This window comes from Phocoena sinus, chromosome 9 (assembly GCF_008692025.1).
Source record: "Phocoena sinus isolate mPhoSin1 chromosome 9, mPhoSin1.pri, whole genome shotgun sequence".
In the NCBI taxonomy this organism is placed as follows: domain Eukaryota; kingdom Metazoa; phylum Chordata; class Mammalia; order Artiodactyla; family Phocoenidae; genus Phocoena; species Phocoena sinus.
The window spans coordinates 104,528,238-104,550,512 of NC_045771.1; the positions used below are offsets into that span (position 1 = coordinate 104,528,238).

General features: G+C 50.4%; 1 protein-coding gene across 1 annotated transcript in view; it reads left to right on the forward strand.

Annotated features, from left to right (window-relative positions):
* The window catches only part of GRB10 (growth factor receptor bound protein 10), a 196,307-nt gene extending 175,075 nt beyond the window's left edge, over positions 1–21,232 (forward strand). Inside the window, 8 exon segments of the mRNA XM_032642729.1 lie at positions 5,043–5,120; positions 6,071–6,187; positions 7,060–7,126; positions 7,339–7,426; positions 15,993–16,059; positions 16,061–16,087; positions 18,373–18,424; positions 18,427–21,232. Of these exon segments, the coding sequence (XP_032498620.1) occupies positions 5,043–5,120; positions 6,071–6,187; positions 7,060–7,126; positions 7,339–7,426; positions 15,993–16,059; positions 16,061–16,087; positions 18,373–18,424; positions 18,427–18,512 (582 nt within the window). The 3' untranslated portion in view covers positions 18,513–21,232.
* The last annotated feature ends 1,043 nt before the right edge of the window (positions 21,233–22,275 follow it).

Below are 22,275 nucleotides of genomic sequence, written 5' to 3' on the forward strand. Positions count from 1 at the left end.
TCCATCTTGTTTAATGTATCATTTAAAGCTTGTGTTTCCTTATTTATTTTCATTTTGGATCATCTGTCCATGGGTGAAAGTGGGGTGTTAAAGTCCCCTACTATGATTGTGTTACTGTCGATTTCCCCTCTTACGGCTGTTAGTATTTGCCTTATGTATTGAGGTGCACCTACGTTGGGTGCATAAATATTTACATTTGTTATATCTTCTTCTTGGATCCATCCCTTGATCATTATGTAGTGTCCTTCTTTGTCTCTTGTAATAGTCTTTATTTTAAAGTCTATTTTGTCTGATATGGGAATTGCTACTCCAGCTTTCTTCTGATTTCCATTTGCATGGCATATCTTTTTCCATCCCCTCACTTTCGGTCTGTATGTGTCCCTAGGTCTGAAGTGGGTCTCTTGTAGATAGCATATATAGGGGTCTTGTTTTTGTATCCATTCAGCCAGTCTCTGTCTTTTGGTTGGAGCATTTAATCCATTTACATTTAAGGTAATTATCGATACATATGTTCCTATTCCCATTTTCTTAATTGTTTTGGGTTAGTTAGTATAGTTGTTTTCCTTCTCTTGTGTTTCCTGCCTTTAGCATTTACTGTAAAGCTGGTTTGGTGGTGCTGAATTCTCTTAGCTTTTGCTTGTCTGTAAAGCTTTTGATTTCTCTGTCAAATCTGAGTGAGATCCTTTCTGGGTAGAGTAATCTTGGTTGTAGGTTTTTCTCCTTCATCACTTTAAATATGTCCTGCCACTCCCTTCTGGCTTGCAGAGTTTCTGCTGAAAGGTCAGCTGTTAACCTTATGGGGATTCCCTTGTATGTTATTTGTTGTTTTTCCTTTGCTGCTTTTAATATTTTTTCTCTGTATTTAATTTTTGATAGGTTGATTAATATGTTCTTGGCGTGTTTATCCTTGGATTTATCTTGTGTGGGACTCTCTGTACTTCCTGGACTTGATTAACTGTCCTTTCCCATATTACCTCTTTTTTTTTTTTTTGCGGTACTTGGGGCTCTCACTGTTGTGGCCTCTCCCGTTGTGGAGCACAGGCTCCGGACGCGCAGGCTCAGCGGCCATGGTTCACGGGCCCAGCCGCTCCGCGGCATGTGGGATCTTCCCGGATCGGGCCAGGAACCCGTGTCCCCTGCATTGGCAGGCGGACTCTCAGCCATTGCTCCACCAGGGAAGCCCCCGCGCCACCAGGGAAGCCCCCTTTCCCATATTAGGGAAGTTTTCAACTATAATCTCTTCAAATATTTTCTCAGTCCCCTTTTTTTTTCTCTTCTACTTCTGGGACGCCTATAATTCAAATGTTGGTGCGTTTAATGTTGTCCCAGAACTCTCTGAGACTGTCCTCAGTTCTTTTCATTCTTTTTTTCTTTATTCTGCTCTGCAGTAGTTATTTCCACTATTTTATCTTCCAGGTCACTTATCCGTCCTTCTGCCTCAGTAATTCTGCTATTGATTCTTTCTAGAGAATTCTTAATTACATTCACTGTGTTGTTCATCATTGTTTGTTTGCTCTTTAGCTCTTCTAGGTGCTTGTTGAACGTTTCTTGTGTTTTCTCCATTCTATTTCCAAGATTTTGGATCATCTTTTCTGTCATTACTCTGAATTCTTTTTCAGGTAGACTGCCTATTTCCTCTTCATTTGTTTGGTCTGGTGGGTTTTTACCTTGCTCCTTCATCTGCTGTGCGTTTCTCTGTCTTCTCATTTTGCTTAACTTACTGTGTTTGGGGTCTCCTTTTCGCAGGCTGCAGGTTCATAGTTCTTGTTGTTTTTAGTGTGTGCCCCCAGTGGGTGAGATTGATTCAGTGGGTTGTGTAGGCTTCCTGGTGGAAGGGACCAGTGCCTATGTTCTGGTGGATGAAGCTGGGTCTTGTCTTTCTGGTGGGCAGGTCCACATCTGGTGGTGTGTTTTGGGGTGTCTGTGGACTTATTATGATTTTAGGCAGCCTCTCTGCTAATGGGTGGGGTTGTGTTCCTGTCTTGCTAGTTGTTTGGCATAGGTTGTCCGGCACTGTAGCTTGCTGGTTGTTGAGTGGATCTGGATCGTAGCCCTGAGATGGAGATCTCTGGGAGAGCTTTCACTGTTTGATATTACGTGGAGCCAGGAGGTCTCTGGTGGACCAATATCCTGAGCTCAGCTCTCCCACCTCAGAGGCTGAGGCCTGATACCCGACCAGAGCACCAAGACCCTGTCAGCCACACAGCTCAGAAGAAAAGGGAGAAGAAAATAAATAAATAAATAAATAAGATAGTTATTAAAATAAAAAATAATTATTAAAAACAAAAAAAAAATTTTAAGTAATTAAAAAAAGAAAGGAAGAAAGAAGAGAGCAACCAAACCAAAAAACAAATCCACCAATGATAACAAGCAGTAAAAACTATACTATGAAAAATAAAAAAACGAGAGAACCCTAGGATAAATGGTAAAGGCAAAGCTGTATAGACAAAATCACACAAAGAAGCATACACATACACACTCATAAAAAGAGAAAAAGGAAAAAATATATATATATATCGTTGCTCCCAAAGTCCACCATCTCAATTTTGGGGTAATTCATTGTCTATTCGAGTATTCCACAGATGCGGGATACATCAAGTTGATTGTGCAGATCTAATCTGCTGCTCCTGAGGCTGCAGGGAGAGATTTCCCTTTCTCTCCTTTGTTCACACAGCTCCTGGGGTTCAGCTTTGGATTTGGTCCCGCCTCTGCCTGTAGGTCGCCTGAGGGCATCTGTTCTTTGCTCAAACAGGACCGGTTTAAAGTAGCAGCTGATTAGAGAGCTCTGGCTCACTCAGGCGGGGGGTGTGGGAGAGAGTGTATGGAATACAGGGCGAGCCTGCGGTGGCAGAGGCTGGCGTGACTTGCCACAGCCTGAGGCACGCTGTGTGTTCTCCTGGGGAAGTTGTCCCTGGATCCCGGGACCCTGGCAGTGGCGGGCTGCACAGGCTCCCGGGAGGGGAGGTGTGGAGAGTGACCTGTGCTCACACACAGGCTTCTTCGTGGCTGCAGCAGCAGCCTTAGCGTTTAATGCCCATCTCCGTTGTCATGCTGATAGCTGTGGCTCGCGCCCGTCTCTGGAGCTCGTTTAGGCGGTGCTCTGAATCCCCTCTCCTCGCGCACCCTGAAAAAGTGGTCTCTTGACTCTTCGGCAGTTCCAGACTTTTTCCCAGACTCCCTCCCGGCTAGCCGTGGTGCACTAACCCCCTGCAGGCTGTATTCAAGCTACCAACACCAGACCTCTCCCAGCACTCCGCCCAAGCCCGAGCCTCAGCTCCCAGCCCCGCCCGCCCCAGCGAGTGAGCAGACAAGCCTCTCGGGCTGGTGAGTGCCGGTCGGCACCGATCCTCTGTGCTGGAATCTCTCCGCTTTGCCCTCAGCACCCCTGTTGCTGCGCTCTCCTCCGTGGCTCCAAAGCTTCCCCCCCGCCACCCCCCGTCTCCGCCAGTGAAGGGGCTTCCTAGTGTGTGGAAACTCTTCCTCCTTCACAGCTCCCTCTCAGAGGTGCAGGTCCCGTCCCTATTCTTTTGTCTCTGTTTCTTTTTTCTTTTGCCCTCCCCAGGTACATGGGGACTTTCTTGCCTTTTGGGAAGTCTGAGGTCTTCTGCCAGTGTTCAGTATGTGTTCTGTAGGAGTTGTTCCACGTGTAGATGTATTTCTGATGTATTTGTGGGGAGGAAGGCGATCTCCCCATCTCACTCCTCCACCATCTTGAAGGTCTCCCCTGCAGTTTGTTGTTCCCTGAGTCTATATTCTTCTCTCTGGGACCAGAATTCCACTCAGCAGCTGTTTGAGTATGGGCCTGTTGGCAACAAAAATCTCTCCATTTTTGTTTGGTATATTTTTATCTTATTTTCATTATTGAAGGAACTTTTCACTGATGGTCGAATCCTTGGTTAGAGGTTATTTTCTCCTGCATTTCACCCATCCCATTGTCTTCTAACTCCCATCATTCAAGTTAAAAAGTCAGCTGTTCCTCCTCTCATAGCTTCTGTGAAAGTAAAGTGTGTCTTCCTACGGTTGCTTTCAACGTTTTCTCTTTGTCTCTGTTTTCCATGATGTTCCTGGGTGGTTTTGTTTATTTGTTTGTTCGTTTTTGTTTCGTTTTTATCCCACTCCTAGATTCTGTAGCTTGGTGGGGTTTTTTTTAGTTTTGGAAAATTCTTGGCCCTTATCTCAAACATTTCTTCTAAGCCGTTCTCTCTCTTCCCCTCTCATGGGAGTGCAGTTGTACCTGTGTTAGACCTTTTCATCGTGTTCCAAATATGTTAACTTTAGAAACGACTACTGCAGGGCCTCAAGCTGGAAATGAGCTTACATCCATAAAGGACAGTGAAGAGGAAGATGCAGCCCACTTGATACCTGAGTTTCCTCTTCCTGACCTTGTTTCTCTTCTGTGTGGTTTGAGTGGGTAATTGGGGAGCGTAGGTTGGGATGTTGGGAGTGTACGAGACTTTGCAGGGCCCGTAGTGCTTATTTCCTGGGGAAATAAAGCATGAGCCACTGAGCTGCTTGGGCAGGGAGCCTGGTGGTCAGGAAGAGCGCTGGTTTGGGAACAGGCTTGTACATTCAGATCCTGAATCGCTACTTTACCATGACCTTGAGCAACTTGCTTTACTTCTTTGTGTTCTGTTATTTGTAAAATGGGGATAAAGTACATATTTCGTAAAATGGAGAAGATTAAATAAAAGAGCAGCATAAAGCACTTAGAAGAGAGCTTTGCCTGTAGCAACATTCAGTAAGGCTGTTGTTCTTCTCTCATCGTTATTACATTGTTACTGCCCTGCTTACTCCCTGCCCACCCAGGATCCCAAGACAGTCGGCGGTAACTGTCTATGGAGTGTTGGTGGTGGCAGGCCCCAGAGACAGTGCTCTGTCGGGTGTTTGTTCTTGAGTTCACCAGGCTGTTGGCAGGGATTGCTCATCGTTCTGTATGACTGTTGCCCCCCACGGCCGTGGGTTTGCCACATCTGGGGCTTTGGGGGCTCCCGAGCCCCCCCCCCACCCCCAGTGGCTGACTCTGGCCTTCCTTTCCCCTTCAGTATGGAATGCTCCTTTACCAGAACTACAGAATCCCTCAGCAGAGGAAGGCCATGCTGTCCCCCTTCTCAACTCCAGTGGTAAGTAAAGCTGCCGGCCCCCCAAACCAAGTTCCTCCTCAGCTGCTGCGTCCGCGTGTGCTGTGGACACCTCGTTCCCGACGGGGCTGACCAGAGAAGCTGCAGAACGAGCTTGTGCGTTTCAGAGAAGCCAGCCTATCTCACCGCCTTGCGTTTCCCGGAAGGTGGACCTGGTCGTCCCAGCAGCGTGCCTGCCGGGAGCAGATTCCCTGTCCCCACATCTCCCCGCAGGGTTGCCTCAGTAGGTGGCTCCATTTAAGGGCTCTCTGTTCATGTGCTCAGAAATGTCGACAGCAGCTCTCAGCTCCACTGAGGAGCCGCCTTCCCACCTTCGCTTTTGTCCATTTCAGCTGTGGGACCCGCGGTGCTGTTGACCATGACGCTTAGGTCTTTCTCTGTGAGAATTGAGACTGTAGTGAGTCATCTTGCGTTCTCAGGATGGACTTTAGTTCCCGGAGGTGCAGAAATGCTTCATCCTCTCAAACTATGATCTTAACAGTCCCTCGATGTCTATTCCTAGATGTCAAACTATCCCACAGAACGAGTCCCTGTGTTTCCCTGAACTAACTTACCCGACTTGGCTGATGGTGAGGGCTGGCTTGCACTTGACGTTGCCATGTCTTTGATGAGTTGTAGTGCACGTTCGGGACCCCGTGAAACACCACACAGTCCCAATCCTGTGGGTACCGGCAGCCTCACCAGTGGCCTTCGAATACCTCGAGAGGACTGGAACGTTTCTTTGTTCTTCTTGAGAAAAACCCAAGCCATTTTTAGTCCAGGGGCGCTTGCGGCACTGAACGTTCCATCTGATCCTCAGAGAGCTGGGACGGTGGAGGGACTTGCCCGTCCTCTCCTGCCCCTCCCCAGGCACAGCTGCTCTGTGCCAAGGTTCCCACCTGCTCCCTGGCGGTTTCCCTGCATCTTAAGGACTCACGGCCTCTCGTTTCCAGCGCAGTGTCTCTGAGAACTCCCTTGTGGCCATGGATTTTTCTGGGCAAACGGGAAGAGTGATCGAGAACCCAGCTGAGGCCCAGAGTGCAGCCCTGGAAGAAGGCCACGCCTGGAGGGTAAGGCCATGGCCCTGTCCCGCCGGGACGGGCTCCCTTGCGGTGGCCACTCCACGCCTGGTCTGCCCCCAGAAGAGGGGCTGTGTGCTGGCGTCAGGGGATGAGAGGCTGGGAGGGTGGGTGGCTGTGAGTTCTCAGCTGCAGGAAGCCTTGGCCCTCCTGGGCTCCTCCATGCACCCTGCCACCCCACCACCCTCGTCCCTGGGCTCCCGTGGGGGGAGGGGCAAGGAGCAGAGCCCTGGGTTCCCCCGGCTCGCAGCCCCGTTCCTGCTGGAGTCTTCCGGGCGGGCAGAGCGTGAGGCCAGGCATTCCGAGTGTGGCTCGACCTCTAACTAGCGTCACAGCCTTGGACAGTCTTTTTACTCTGAGGCCCAAGTTCCTCATCTCCAGATGGATGAATATCTCCCAACTTCCAAGCTTTCCTGAGCTTTAAAGACAGTGTACAAAACACAAGCCCACAGCTCTGGCTCTGAAAGCCTCCCCCTCCTTCGGCCTCAGAGTGCGCAGAAAAGGAGAATGCACCCAAAGCCACGACCAGTGTTCAGACCTGCCTGAGTTCTTGTAAAATCTCGTGCTTTTCTCCTAAGAGGTATTGGGAATTTCACTCCATGTCTTGTGTGTGACAAACACGTCTCTGCTTCCATGCTGGAATCCTTAGAAATATACTAGGATGGGGATGCTTCTGGTTTTGTTTTGAACAACTGCCGCCTGTAAGCTGTCTGTCCTCGTGGTCACGTGGGACTGAGGTGTCTGTCATTCCATGGTCGAGGGCCCTGTCACCCGGCCAGCTCCCCGCCCCAGCTGTGTCCCAGGTGGCGTGCTGCTTGTGTCACTCTGCTGTCCTAGCGCTAACGCGGGGATCTCTTTTGCAGAAGCGAAGCACGCGGATGAATATCCTTGGGAGCCAGAGCCCCCTCCACCCTTCCACCCTAAGTACAGGTAAACGCTGGCATCTTGGCCTGATATTTTTGTACATAAATAAAATAAAAGAGCTCCCAACCCTCCCCGAGCTTCACAACGTTGTTCAGGCCCAGAGCGCAGCACGAAAGCTGCGGCCGCGGAAATCCGGGCCCCGTGTGGACCTGAGTGAGCTCGCAGGGCAGCCGCTGTGCGTGGGCCCCAGGCTACCCACCTTTCTCTGTTTCCCGCAGTGATTCACAGGACACAGCACTGGTTTCACGGCAGGATCTCCAGGGAGGAGTCACACCGGATCATTAAGCAGCAGGGGCTCGTGGATGGGTAAGGGACACGACGGGCAGCGTGGGCGTCTGCTGAGGGTCTGCTGGGCTCGGCTCCTCAGAGCATCCCGCCATGGGGTGCGGGGCTGGGCAACGGTTGCAGCCTCGTCCTGAAGAGGAGCAGTGTGCTCAGGGAAACGAGGATGCTGCAGGGTTTGCGCGGCCACGACGTGGAGAGAGGGATTGCAGTCCATTTCTGTCCAGACGCTAAAATTATTCTCTACCTCCTTAATGAAATTCGAACAGATGAGGAACGCGTGTTGCTTCCTTTTGATCAGTAAGGCAGTGGGCCAGTGGAAAACCGTATCTTCTTGCCTACACCTTTTGCTTTATGCCTTATATCATTGGCCTTTGCCCCAGCCACCCCAGATCTTAAGTGACGCAGAGCAGCAAAGCCGTATCATTTCTCACAGTTAGGGCTGCTTGGGTGGCTCTTCCCACCGGGGCCAGCAGAACTCACGTGCCTGGTGGCCAGTGCTGGCCGTGGCTGGGTGCCGAGGTGCCTGGGCACAGGTCTCTGGCAGGTTAGCCTGGGTCCATCATGGCCATCACAGGGATCCCAAGGGTAAGAGGTCAACCCCAGTGCACAAGCACTTCTCAAGGTGACACCCCCGTGGTCAAGGCAAACCCGGCAGCCAGGCTCAGCATCAGTATGAATGAGAGGAAGCTGCCCCGGGTGTGGCTGCAGACATGTGAGTGACCGTGACCGCAGCATGGTCCCTCCCGAGCTCAGCCCGAGTCATGCCTCCACCCCCACCCCCCACCCCCACATAAAGAGACCCAGACGAGTTAGTTGGATGCCCTGGTCCATCCTTGTCATGGCTGCCTCTCACTGGGTCTACTCAAAAGACAGGCTCTCAGGAGCTGCTCAACTCACAGCAGTCCTTTTGTTCTTCAAATCCTTCATCTTTAAAAAGTTTTATCATGGAACTCTAAAACTTCACGAGGGAGGAGAGGGTGAGGAACCCTGTCTACCTCTTGCCGGCTTCAGAATTTGCTCACCTGAGCTGGTCTCTTCCCCTTCCTACATTTTTATTATTTTTTTCTCCTCTTCTCCTCTTTGCCTTCCTCTCCTTCCTTCTAACTTTTCCCACTTTTCTTCCTCTACTTTTTCCTTCTTTTTCTGAGCTGTTTTAAAGGAAACCCCCGACGTTCGGAATTTTTACCGGTAACTGTATCTCAGTGAGTGTCTGAAAAATAAGGACCCTTTTCTTCTGAGACTACCGCACTATCGTCGTTGCATCTAAAATAAACAAGAATTTCTTAGTGTCCTCAGAAGTCCCATCATGCTCACACACACGAAAGTCCTTTAAACGTAGTTGGTCTAAAGCAGGATCGACCCGTGGCGTCTGGTTGAAGTGTCTCTGTCTCCCTTAATGTAATAGTTGTCTCCCCACCACTCCATTTTCTTTCCTTTTTTTTTTTAATATATCTTTCCTTTGTTGAAGAAGTAGGTCATTTGCTAATTGTGTACCTGTGGTTTCTTTGACTGTGTTCCCCTGTCTCCCTCGTTTCCTGTAAAGTGTGGGCAGAGGCTTGGTTAGACTCTGAGCCTTCTTCCGAGAAGGCTTCTGCAGAGCTTCGGGGCTGCATGTCTGTACTGCCCACTTCCTCATCCCGGGCTGGGCGGGGGTCTGGCGTTGTCAGCCGGGCCCCCAGTCCAGCTCCCAGCCCCCTACACCGAAGGGTCTGAGCCACCGAACCCGCCCAGGTTTATTGTTTCATTAGAGGTCACAGAGTCATTGTCTTCTAATTCTATTATTCCTTCGCTAAAACCCTTTTCCTTGTCACGTATTTGTTTTTCTGGGAAAGGTAAGCTAAGTGCTTGGTTTTTCTCTTTGTCAGTTTTCAGGATCACGGTTTGGTGTTCTGCCGTCTTCCGGTGCTTACAAATGAGGTGTTCCGTTTTGGTTTTTAACTCTCATGGTGAACTTAGATACTATGTGTTTGATTTGTTTCAATCCAAGCTTAAAATTCTTCATGTTTCCTAGGCCCTCTTTTTGTCCCATGGGGCAGGCCTCTTTCAAGTTGGTTCCTGAGTTCTTTTGACCCAACACTAATAGCGTTTGCTTTCTGGTGTGACACATTCTCTTAAGGGCCCTAATTCTTTGTCGTGGAAAATGGCGTCTGGAAACCAAATCGGTAGGTCTTTTCCGTGGACAGAACTAGGACATAGGCTTTTTAAACTGAAAAATAGATTACAGGTTCACATTGATATTGCCAGTTCAAATGGAAAATTACAGGGTGTGTACGCCTTTGATTTTATGGTCTCTCTCTTCTCTTCCTCTGAAAAATCTTACTAATGACAGTCGCTTACTTATTTGTTTTACCTCACTCTGTACTTGTCTGCTGTACCCCACATCACATCATGAAAATATTGATAATATTACTTCAGTACTACTGAATTCACACTTCTTTGCAGCCCTTTTAATCCTTAAGGAATAGTCCAGGCAGGTCATGTTAAAGTACCAACCTTAAGATAATTCTTCTCCATGGTTCCACCACCAAACTGCCACGTCTTCGGGTTCATTCCTCTGTTTGTTTCTGATTTTTGTTAAGTGGATCTGATTTATTTCCTCTTCAGTTTAATGCTGCTTTTAAAACTATGCAAAACATTGCCTTGGTTCCAAAGTCAAAAGTTATAAAACCAGGTACTTTGCCCCCAACTCCACGATGGGTAAACATTTTCATCAGTGTTCGTTTGTTTCTCCTTCTGTTGTTTCCTTTTAAAAGTATAAAAGTGTTTGTTTCCGTAGTCTGCCTCATCTTAACAAGGGCGTGTACTGGCCACGGAGGTCCGACCCTGAGCTTAGCTGCGGCCTGAGGACGCTGGGGTGGGATGGCCAGGAGGGGTTGCCCCCTTCCTTGTCCCCTGCTGGGTTCTCTTTCACACGATAGAGCTTCACTGTTTCCAGGCTTCTGTTATGACACACTGTGCCCCATCTTCATGTTTTTGCAAGTGTCTCTTTGCCGGTGTGTTCGAAGAAGTGGGAGTGTTGAACGGAGGCTGGGTCTCTAGCATGTGATTAAGGGCCAGTTTCATTTCCAGTCCTTTTTGTGTTGCTGAACTGTCGGTACATACTTGCCCAGTTTTCTACATCCATTTTTTTGGTATATACTGTTTTTTAAAATTAATTTTATTTATTTTAAATTTTGGCTGCTTTGGGTCTTTGTTGCTGCACGCAGGCTTTCTCTAGCTGCAGCGAGCGGGGGCTACTCTTCATTGCGGTGTAGTTGTGGCTCGCGGGCTCTAGGGCGCAGGCTCAGTAGTCGTGGCACACAGGCTTAGTTGCTCCGCGGCATGTGAGATCTTCCCGGACCAGGGATCGAACCCGTGTCCCCTGCATTGGCAGGCGGATTCTTAACCACTGCTCCACCAGGGAAGCCCCTACATCCATTTTTTACAAACATTTTTTTCCCAGGTTGTCGTTTGTCTTTTTGACTTAGCTGATGGGGGTTTGGGTTTTGGTTATACAATTTTTCTAAATATGGTCAAGTTTATCTTTTCTGTCCTTTAGCCTGTGTCTTTCTGGATTTTTGAGTCATAGTCATATAAGTTTTTCCTGCTTCTCAACCACAAAGGGGTTTGCTCATGTTATCCCCTAGAGCTTGTATTGTTTCTCTCCTCCCTTCCTTCCTTCCTTTTTTTTTCATGATTATTTCCTCCTTTTCTGCTTGTTCATTTTTGTTTGTGTGTTTAGATCCCAGGTACATTTCAGAATTTATTTATCCTGGTGCACTGTTTAAAGATGGATCTGATTTTTTTCCCATGTGGCTGTACAGTTGTTCCAAACGACTTATTTGAAATGTCACTTGATCATAGAACAGTCCCTTTTAGAGCCTTAGAGATGACCCCTCCTGACTACAAACGAGACGCTGCGTCTCTGAACTTTCTGCCTAAGAGAGAAAAGCCTACCCTCCAAAATTCCTCTCTTGGTGATGTTCTTTGCCTGTAGGTTTGTGTGTGTCTCCAGGGCTTCAAGGACAAGATGCTTACCCATTACAGCCCTAAATCCTATCCAAAGTGAGCCCTCAGATGTTCTCGTGGTGTCCCATTTACCGTAACGTCTGTGAGATTCGTTCCAAGGAAGCCAAGTGGGTTTGCTTACCAGGTGACGTAAGTCATAAACCGATAATTCAAGAGGCGAGTGTGAGTAGAAAGGAAAGGTGCTTTAATCAGAAGAAAAGCCAGCAATCTGGGGAGAAGGTGAACTCATGTCCTAAGACCAACTCTGAAGATTCTGCTCAGCCATGACAGTTTTTAGAGGGAAAAACGGTGACAGGTGGAGAGGAAGAATCCCAGTGAGTCATCGAGGCAGGAGGTTGGGTCCTGCCCCCTTCTCCATTGCATGCAGACTGACTGATCCTTCAGATGTTGTCTTGCCAAGTGATCTGCCTGCAGTATTGCCGAGGGGACTGTTGAGGGTGGGGAGCCAGTCATTTTTTAACTGCTTCATTCTTCATTCTTACCTCTTTTCATCCAGGAAACGAATCATCAGGTTAGACAAGGCACGGTGTGCGTTCAGGAGAGCATAGGTCAGGAGTTAGTTTCAATTGCCTAGTGATTCATTCCTGTAATTAGGCTCTTTTCACATTAGAGGGGGACAGAAATGGGCCAACAGGAAAGGGGCAAAAGAGCTGCTTTTGACAATGCCAGAGAAGTGAAGGTTCCACAGGACGTGTCACTTGGTGCCGTGGCCACAGCATCCCTCCTGGGGCCCAGGGCGGTGGCACCTACATCCCTGAGGGGCTGACACATCCAGGCTCAGGAAGGGGATGCGGGGGACCAGTGTGTTTTGAAGAAGCTTCCCCAGTGGTTGTGAGCTCAGGCCCAGCCGGCCTACTTTGCGTTAAAAGGAGCTGTCCTCGGGCAGGGGAGCCTGGGGCGGACAAACCGTGTTTGTCTTTCAACTTTTCCTGCAGTCTAGCGCCAGTTGCCGAGGTTGTCTCTGCCCAGCCTTGGTGAGAAGTGGGGGCATCCCTCTGCCAACTTTGTTTCTCTCTGTCCTCCCTGGGGTCTGAGTTGCGTCTAAGGTTATAATTTTCAATCCCAACATCCGGCTGTTGGCGCTCTAGCAAAATCAAAAGGCAGGGTGATGGGACATCGCCTGAGGTGTTACTGCAGTGGTGCCACATCGTCCGTTCATCCCCTTGTTCAGGGCGGAAATGTGCTGGGAAAACAAGGTAAATTAAATAATCAATTCCTAGTCATTACCCCGCCCTGCAGAGGTAATGGAGGGAAGCCAATGTAGAGAGTCAGACAGCAAGCAGAAAACGGTGCTGGAAGGCAGGCCATAACAACCGTTACAAAACACTGCTTCCTAGACCTTTAGCCTCAAATCACTGATGGAGCTGGGGTGAGGGGGGCTGGAAAGAGACAGCAGAGCCTGCAGTCAACCCGGGAGGCGGCTCTGAAGTCCGCTGGGTCCGGGCAGCCCCCCGCAGGTGACCTGTGCGTGCGTGCAAGCACGGGTCTGTGCACACGTGTACGTGTATGCGTGTTGCGCTCACACCCCCAGGCCTGCAGGGCCTGCCGCGGGGCCGGCACTCGCTGGCTGCCCCCTTCCTTCCCCTCTTTCCGCCGACAGCCCATCCCAGAGCCTGGGACGGAAGGAGCTTTTCAAGGGGCCAGTCCCGCGCTGTGGCCCGCCCTGCGGATCCTCCCCCGGGGCTCCTGTCGGGACCTGCGGCATTTAAGGCTCTGTGCCCCCCGTCCTGCCCCTGCCTCATTCACACTCAGGGTCAAGCCCCGCCACTCCCTTGTTGTCCCCTGTGCCTGTCTGTCGTGAGTTGGTCCCTCTGTCCGTGCCCCAGGCCCCTCCGCTGGGTGGAAGGCAACGTCTTTGTCAAGACTTGAGTTCTTTGCGGCTCTCCCTCCCCTGGGGCAGAGCGGGGTGCCGTCCCAGGGCTAACGCAGCCAGCTCAGAAAAGCGTAGGGTGCTCACCGGCCACGGAGGAACCACCTGCGCACTTGCTCCTGCTGTGCCGGCGCTCCTCCCTGGTTTCTGCTGGCTGTGTGACCTTGGAGAATTTGCCTGACTTCTCTGGGCCCCGCTGCCCTCACTGTAAAATGGGGACAGTGACGGCTGCTGTGAGTCCTGAGCGAGGCAGTGTGTGCAGTGCCAGGACCACCACACACCGGAGCTGTGCTATCGCTCTGATCTCCCTCAGCCCCTTTGTGCTTTCGTGACTCGACACGTGAGCCTTGGCTCCAGTCCTCACATTCCTCAGCACTTTCCTTCCGTGCTCCATTCTGATGACCTAAGCAGAGGCATCCGTGGCCTGTTAGCCCCCAGCCTGGGCTCTGCAGTAGCCACCCCCCGGCCTGCCCCGAAATCCCTGCGCCTGTGCTTTGCTGGTGGCGATCACCAATGCCTCCAGTGTCCACACGGACTACACAACAGCCCTGAGCGTGTAGATGGTCCTGCAGGAGAGGCTGGCAAGGCAGTGGCCTGTGATCTGAAGCTCCCGAGTGTCAGCTCCAGGAATCTCGCTGACTCCCAGGCCCTACCCCCTTTCCTCCGTGTGGATGACCGTTAGGCAGGACCTGTAAACCCAAGCCGGCGGGGCAGCCTCAGGATCTCCCGGGTCACACCCCAAACTGGAAGGCAGGCGGGCAGCGTCCTCCTTGGGGCTCAGAAGGAAGCATCAGGGGATTCATTGAGGGCTCAGGTGAGGAAACACAGCCCCAGCTTCTCCTCCGGGAAGATTGAGCCCTGCCCACCCCCAGGTTTCTGCTAGTGAAACGCTCGGAGAAAAGGGCGCAGACTGGGAGGCGCAGACGCGCAGCCCTGCCCAGGAGAGGAGCTGGCCCTCTCGTCTTCCTGCCCTCGGGCTCCGCCGACGCCGAGCGGATCACACAGGGGCCCGGCTCCAGCTCCGAGGCCCCATGTCTCCCGCCCGCCTGGCCCAACAGTGCAGTTGCATCCCGGTTCACACCTCCAAGGTGTGTCCTGCAAAATGCTATCAAAGAGGGGCTGGTATGTAATAAAAGATGCTGTAAAGAGTCAGGTAAGATAGGAAAACTCATGCTGGGGCCCTAAGGGAGTCGGGATGACTATCTACGTTCTAAAGCCTCCAAGACGTCCTGTAGTAAAATAAACCGTTTTTACCTTTTATAACGTGGGATTTCCCAGGCTTATGTAACTGCCTTCCCTCTGACATTACAATCTAGAAACTGATGGTTTAGCTGATTACCGCCATTTGGTGTCTAATACCTTTAAAGTATGTTTCCTCTCAGGCCATTTCTACTTTGTCTCTGGGATCAGGACCTCTTCCTTTCTAAAGAATAACTTGGTCTTCCCGTCTCCATAGTGGCTGCACCAATTTACATTCCCACCAACAGTGCAGGAGGCTTCCCTTCTCTCCACAGCCTGGCCATCACTTGTTATTTGTAGACTTTCCGATGTAATTTCAAAATGTAGAAAATTTGCAAGAATCGTATAATGGATTCTCCTGTATACGTGTTACCCAGGCACCTGAGTCCGTGAACATTGTAGCACCTTTGCTTTGTCATGTTCTCTCTCTCATTTTTTTTATCAGAACCGTTTAGGAGTCAGTTGTAATTATTTCAATATAAAATTTCTAAAAACAAGGACTTCTCTTAGGCAGCCACAGTATCATTATAAAACATGGGAAATTAACGTGAATGTGGTTCGGTCACCTGACATGCCACTTAGATTTTACCAGGGGTCCCCTGCTGCATCCTTCATCACCAAGGAGAAGAACTTCTTGGCCTCAGCACCGCCCTGGACCCGCACGTGTCCTGTCTTCCTTTGTGTCTTGACACTTGGAGGGGGACGAGTGAGGACAGAACGTGCCGGGTTTGGTCGTCTGCTCACTCCCTGGAGGTGACGCTGGGTCACCTTTAGTGCATCCCATCAGGGGGTGCTGGGGTGGATTGTCTCATTCCTGGTGGTGGTAACGCGAATACCTGAATGGTGGTATCCACCGGGTTTCTCTATTGGAAGGTTACTGTGTGTCCCTCTGTCATGAATGTTAGGCGGTAGATGCTGAGACTATGAAAATATTCTGTTTCTCATCAAACTTTGATGCTGGTTTCAGCATCTATTAAAGATCTCCTTAATCAAATGGCCAAATAGTGGTTTTTCTAATTCATCATCCGTCTCTGTTTATTAGCTGGCTTTCTGCTCTTAGGAAGAGCTTTATTCCTCCCCTATGATTCATTTATCACACCAGTGTGGACTCATGGATTCTTGTTTTGGTCCTATGGGTTATAATCCGTCCCTTCTGTTAATGTACTTGGTGCCCAAGATTGGGCCACATTGCCTATTGGACCAGCTTCCTTTATTTTCTGGCACAAAGTATACCAGCGTCACCTTGTACCTTCCCTGCCTCAGCCCTAGAGGTGCCATGTCCCCAAGGAGCCCTGGTTCCTTTCAGTGGAGAGGGACAGAAAGCACGGTCTGGATGAGGAGGGTGGCCTTGCTCTACAGCTCACTCAGCTCCCGAAACCTCCCTGAAGCATCATATACACATATATATTCATATATATATTCAGTCTGGACTTTCTGAATTAACAGTCAGTTGACTCTTTCCATTCCCAGGCTTTTTCTCCTCCGTGACAGCCAGAGTAATCCAAAGGCATTTGTCCTCACGTTGTGTCATCATCAGGAAAATTAAAAATTTCCAGATCTTACCTGTAAGTATTGATGTTTTTCACACTACTTCGTATTCTTCTGTGTGCCGGTTTTGTTCTTAGCGCAATTTTCCAGGTCTCGACTAAGCAGACTGTGAAACAGTAAACGTCAGACAGTTTCAAGCTCACTGGTGAGATCCTTTCAGGAGTTTCTTGAGAGGTTGGTTCTTTGAACTTGGGAACGGTGTTTCCCTAGAAGAACACTGAAAGTAGTGGCATTGTACTGTGGCCCCGACACGCCCGTGTAGCTCATAGGTGCCCCCCGAGACAGCACCCGATGGGAAGAGCAAGGTCGGGTGATGGGCAGACACAGAGCAGAGCTGTTAGCCAGGACCTGGTGCAGGAACGATCACGTGTGGCTGTGCAGACGCACACCGTTGGCCACTTAATCTCAGGATTTGTCTGATTTGTGCTGGTATGGACCAGGGGGACTCAGGAAGCCTGTAGAAAACTGACCCGTGGCCCCCAAAGAGAAGTGTTAATCCTTCCACTGGGTCCTTGGATCAGAAAACAGATTCTCCCTTTGAACAGTTTCAAAAGCCTCATCATTGAAATGATGTATTTTTCAACACCACCCTCTTTAAGAATGATGGTTAGATTTGCCAAATGTAACTGACCTCTTCCATGTGCCCAAGTTCAGATTCTAGTTCACGATTTGGGTGTTGTGTGGGAGACAGTTGTCAGCACCTCCGAGAATGCGTAGTCCCGTTGGGGCTGAGATACACAAAATGAATACCAAATGTGTTACGTACGCTTGTACGTACAGATGTGGTGGTATAGAAGTGGTCAATTCTGCAGGTAATAACAACTCCCGTGAAATGTTTCCTCTGGAACCCGGGAACCTGGGAAATACGCTGCTGAAAGAGGGTGGCCAGATATAACTCTGTCGTTTACAAAGTGAAGGCCTGAGAAGGCTTGAACCAAATGCATCCGTTTCACATAGTGGGACCTGGCGTTTTTCAAGGGTGCTTGAGCCCAGGACTTCATACCGACTGTCTGGAGAGTCGTGCAGACACAGGAGGTGTGAACGAGAGTGGGAAGGGGCAGGCAGGACTGGCTTTGGTGACCTGGGGGCAAGCAAGCCTGCCTGGCACTGTCTGTCGAAGTCGCTTCCTGCTGTGCCCGATGCCTCTCACTGTATAAACGAGGAAAATTGAGACCCTCCCAGCTCTCAGTGGCCTGTCCTGGACCACCGGGAGGGACAGACTGTGGGTTACAGCCCAGGCTTCACAGATTCCACAAAACCTGGTAATAAGCAAACCTGGTGACTGTTTTTCACGGGAAAGTGCCTCATCCACAGTCCTTTTTGTTTTCCTGCTGCGTTATATTATTGACCAGATGTTACTCTCTTAGCCTCAAATATGAAATAAAATGAAAAAGTACTGGTCAGCAGAATATGTAATACCATTGTCCCAAATAACCCCAAATCCTAGAATTATCAGACTTACAGGAACTTGAGAAGTGTAGCAACGAGAATGCAACCTCAGGGCTTAAAGACAGGGTATGGATGTGCTTGGGGCTGCCGAGTTTGTGGATTAAGAAGTGGTTCTTAGTTTATGCGTCGACACAGGTTTAAGGCTCACTTCCTCGATGTGAACAGTGCAGGGCAACTTTCCTGACCGCAGTGTATTGCAGTCATTGATCTCAAAATTCATTCAGTTAAAATCGATGTGAATTCAATTTCTGGGAGATACTGTAGATGTCCTCCATTTAAGAAAACTAGCTACCAGATATTCCATGACCTGGGCCAGGTCTTCTCCTACATGATCTCATCAATCCCTTAGAGTAATCCAACATTTGCTTTGGAATAGAGCAAAGTGAACGTCAGAGGGGTGAAGGAGGTTGCCTGGGGTCCTACTGTGAGAGCCCAGGGCTGTGTACTCTTACACGGAGCATGCTGTATGCGTGGATACCCACAGGTTAACTGGTCAACCTCACCCTCCTCCATGGGGTGTGCTGAGTGCGTGGACACTCCACAGGCTAACTGGTCAACCTCACCCTCATGAGCACGTGAGCCAGGAGGAGCTTGTGGTTCTTGCCCATGACCAGCTCAGGAGCAGGGACCTTCTCTGCCCTGGCCGCATTAGGGACCTGGCAGCACCCAGCACAAACCCCTCGCCCCCTCACTCCTGCCCTGAGGTTTTTCTAGCTCACCTCGCCAGCTCCATGTGTGTCCCTTAGAGCCTCGCTACGGGTGGGACAGCACTAATCCTGACTCTGGGGACTGTTTTGTCCCAGAGCTGTGGCCTCTGACTTGGCAGGTCTTCTTGTGTCTCTCTAGTCGCGAGGCTGATGGGCAGACCTTCTTCAGCCTTGACGACGGGAACACCAAATTCTCTGACCGATCCAGCTTGTTGACTTTTACCAGCTGAACAAAGGGGTCCTGCCTTGCAGACTGAAGCACCACTGCATCCGCGTAGCCTTATGACCTCAGGTCTACCCTGGCTGCAGGCTGGAGGACGCTGACACTGGAGTGAAGAGGTCTGTGCATCGTTCAGAACACACGTCTGTCTGCACCTTGGGGCTCGGAGCAAGTTGGGTGCGTTCGGCGCTGACCGACCACGATCGACTGGTTTGTTAGGACTTGACGATGATTTGCTGCTGCAGATCCAGCAGGGCCGCGCCCCTCTCGCTGGCCTCATCGGGGAGGTCGGAAGACAGCAGACTCGAGAGTAAACTGGAATGATGGTCTTGGCTGGGCCATGGAGGCACACAAGCTGGAGAGAAGTGATTGGAAATGAACTCTCGCCCTGGAATAATCTTGACAATTAAAACTGACATGTTTACTTTTTTGTATTGATCCCTTTTTTTTGCACTCCTTGTTTTCAATATTGTATTCAGCTTATGGCAAGAGGGGCCGTGGCTTTCAGTCTGCGCAAGATGCAAAGACAGTTGCGAAGGGGTAGCCCCAGAGGCTGTTTGCAGAGGGTGGTGCCCCACCTTCTGCAGGTCACTCCCAGGCAGCCGGCACCCTAGCCCTCCCCAGTTTCCTTGGAAGCTTTTTGATACAAAGGTGTTCCTGTGGTAGGCACGTGGCATGCTCTGTGGCCAGGCAGGCGGCCCTTCTCATGCGGTCACCTGACTCCACGTGCTGTGCCCCTGCACACTGCAGGTGGCTTGTTCCTTGGAAAAACACCACGTAGTTGGCCGCAGGCCCGCCTGCCTGAGACACAGTGGGTACCCACCACCCACCATGGTGGACACCAGACCGCCTGGCCCAGCATGCAGCCCTTCCAGCCTGTTCTAGGACCATTCACTGCCTTACCCGCTCTGCAGTGGTGCTGGCCCTGGCAGGGCTGCCCTCCCCTCCTCAGTGGATCAGAGGACCTAAGAGGAAGTGGCACCCTGATTGGTCTGCTTCCGTGTCGAGTGGGTTTCCATGGTGACAGAGATGGAGACATTGGACGAGGGCAGCCCCCGCAAGCCCAGTAGGGGAAGGTCTTGCTTGGTGGCCTCCGTCCTGCCGATGGTCCCCGAGCCGAGCCCGTGCAAGGCCGGTGGGTGGCCCGTCGGCTGGCCCAGGTCAGGGAATCCCTCACGGCAGTATCGGCTGAGGACAGGTTACAAGACAACTCTGCATCCCGCTCCAGGAGCTGAGTCAGACGGTGGCTTGCGTTGTCCCCGTCTCCGCCCTGTCCCCTTAGCCGAGTCTTCCGGTCGTGAGGGTAGCCTTGTCTCTGCAGAGCAGGAAAGGCTCCCCTGACAGGCAGGCAGACCACTTGGTGAAGGACGGTTTCTTTTCCCCAGATCACGGTTGCCACGCTTCCCTGGCCCCTCTGGCCTGCTGGCCACTGGATCCCCTGGACCCCGCCCAGTGCAGCACTTCCCAAGGGACACACATGGCTTAGGACACAGTGACACATACCCGCTGTACCTCAGTCTGTGGTATAGACACTGTATGTTAGTTGACTGGCCACACTCTACTTGTTTTCCGTGAAGTGTCTACTTAGACAAATGAAGCATTTTTAGTAAAACATGTTTGTAACCATGAATGCTCAATTGCGTTGTTTTTTTTTGGTTTTTCACTTTTTTTGGTTTTTCTGTAGCCTGTTAATCTTTCCAACTGTTGACAATTAGGTCATTCTCCAAGTCATACCTGGCAGCCTCCTTCCATTGGAGGGACTGATGCTCCAGTTACACCATTAGACATTTTTCTCTTCACCGATTGGAGGTAAAACCTTTAAAAAAACAAAAGTCAAGCACACACACACAAAAAAAAAAAACAAAAAAAAACACCTCTCCAATTTCTTTTTTCTGTTTACATAGACCAGTCTCCACCAGTGAGATGACTCACTCCCCCCTCCAATAGACAGCTAGTATCGGCAGTATTGCATATTTATAAATATACGTTTTATTTAAAAGCAGAACTGAAGCTTGACTCTGACGCACAGTTCTGTGTGTACTTCCTGGCCACAGTGAACTGTCACAGAGAGTGACCCTCCCGGGGCCCCAGCCACCTCCCTTGTACCGGGCAGCTGGGGATCCACCTGCAAACAGGCAGCCCCTGCACGAAGCAGGCATCCAGCCAGGCCAGCCAGGGGCTGAAGGACATTCGACTATTATTTTTGTATTTAAATGACATGAATGTAAACGGGACAGCTCAGGGTCGTTTTGGAGCCTGTTGACTTTTTAATCTCTGCCTGTGATTTTTTGTTCTAAATGGAAACTCCGTGTAGCAACCTGGTCTGAATTGAGAAGGAAAACAATGCTTTGGGGATTCGCGCTAAGTAGGAGAGCTCTGTGACCTTATGCGTTAGAGTTCCAGAACGTTCTTCCGTCTGCTAAACCTTGAAGAAGTATGTGCCTCAGTCTAGATGTTTTGTCTTCTCTTTTCTGCACTTAAAACCTGAGGGTTTGACCCATTAGCACACCTTTGAGGGAGTGGGGCTGGCTCGCCGGGGGCTATGATGTCTCAGTGCCACCTGCAGTGACCATAGGATGGCCTGATGTGTAGGCGTTTTCAGGGATTGCAGAAGGGATTAACTGAAGAGACAAAACCTTTATTCCATGTGCTTTGCTCCTTTCTGTACATAGCTGTTCGGCTCATGAACCTAATTGTAAACGTTCAGGTATTTTTGTACAAATAAGGGACTGATGTTCTGTTTCTTGTCATTAGAAATAAACATAAATACAGTGTTCTTCATTTTCTATTGCTTGTAATGTCTGTTTCTGTACTTAAAAGCCCTCGGGCTGGTCAGCCAACGAAAATCTTGGGAAGTGATTTAGGATATGTTAACAGCGTGCTTCTAACCTGGCCGAAAACTAGTTACAGAGGAACGGATGGGATGTGCAGGCTGGCGTGGCCCTGCCGGGTGGGCCCCTCCTCGCATCTCCTCTGCAAGAACAGCCCGCTGGACGCTCCAGGAGGAATCAGCTCCCCATTCAGGTGTAGCAAACACCTCAGGAAACTCGGAAAACTCATATTTGTTCACTCCAATGGCACGTTTCCCACCGCAGTGAGACAGTGACGGTGCGAGAACCTGGATTTTGCAGTCACAGAAGAAATGGGCAGAGAGAGTAAGGGAATGAATGCCCTGCATCTCTGCTCCCACAGGGCCTCACCTGGGGGTCCGAGGGCATCGTCACATAAGCCACCCTTGGGCCTGACTCGCCTCCTGGCACCCCACCCGAGGCAGAGAGTCTCTTGTCGTTAGCCAGCCTATGGCATTTTGAACTCTCCCATCACTTGTTTTCAGAATGTGGGTCCTCGGTTTCGGGGAGCTCATCCCTCTAAGGCAGGCTGCCCTTAGAGCGAGAACAATAATTCGTAACTCCCTCCTCGTGAAAGGTGTGGGTGGGGGTGCTGGTGTGTGAATGTGTGTAGGGTGTGTGGCAAGGGCTGTGTGTGTCCGCGGCGTGGGAGAGGAGAAGCCAGCGTGCCGTGTGGGGCGCAGGTGGAGGGGCATGAGGAAGGTTGGACGTGGGCAGGGCAGGTGCGGAGGCCTGTGAGAGTCTGTGTGGCGAGAGCGCACGGTGGCGGGATGTGCAGTGTACAGAGATGCGTGACAAGGAAGAACCCGCCGTTTCCGTCCTCCCCGGGGAGGAAACGCTGGGCCAGGGTCCAAAACGTAGCAAAGGCACGACTTTAAACTTGATCTCGCTGCCTTGATCACATTTTTTATTGGTTTTTTAGAACCCATTTTGAGTGATTTGTAAAATTATAAGAATTTTTTATGATAAAAGCGTTCACT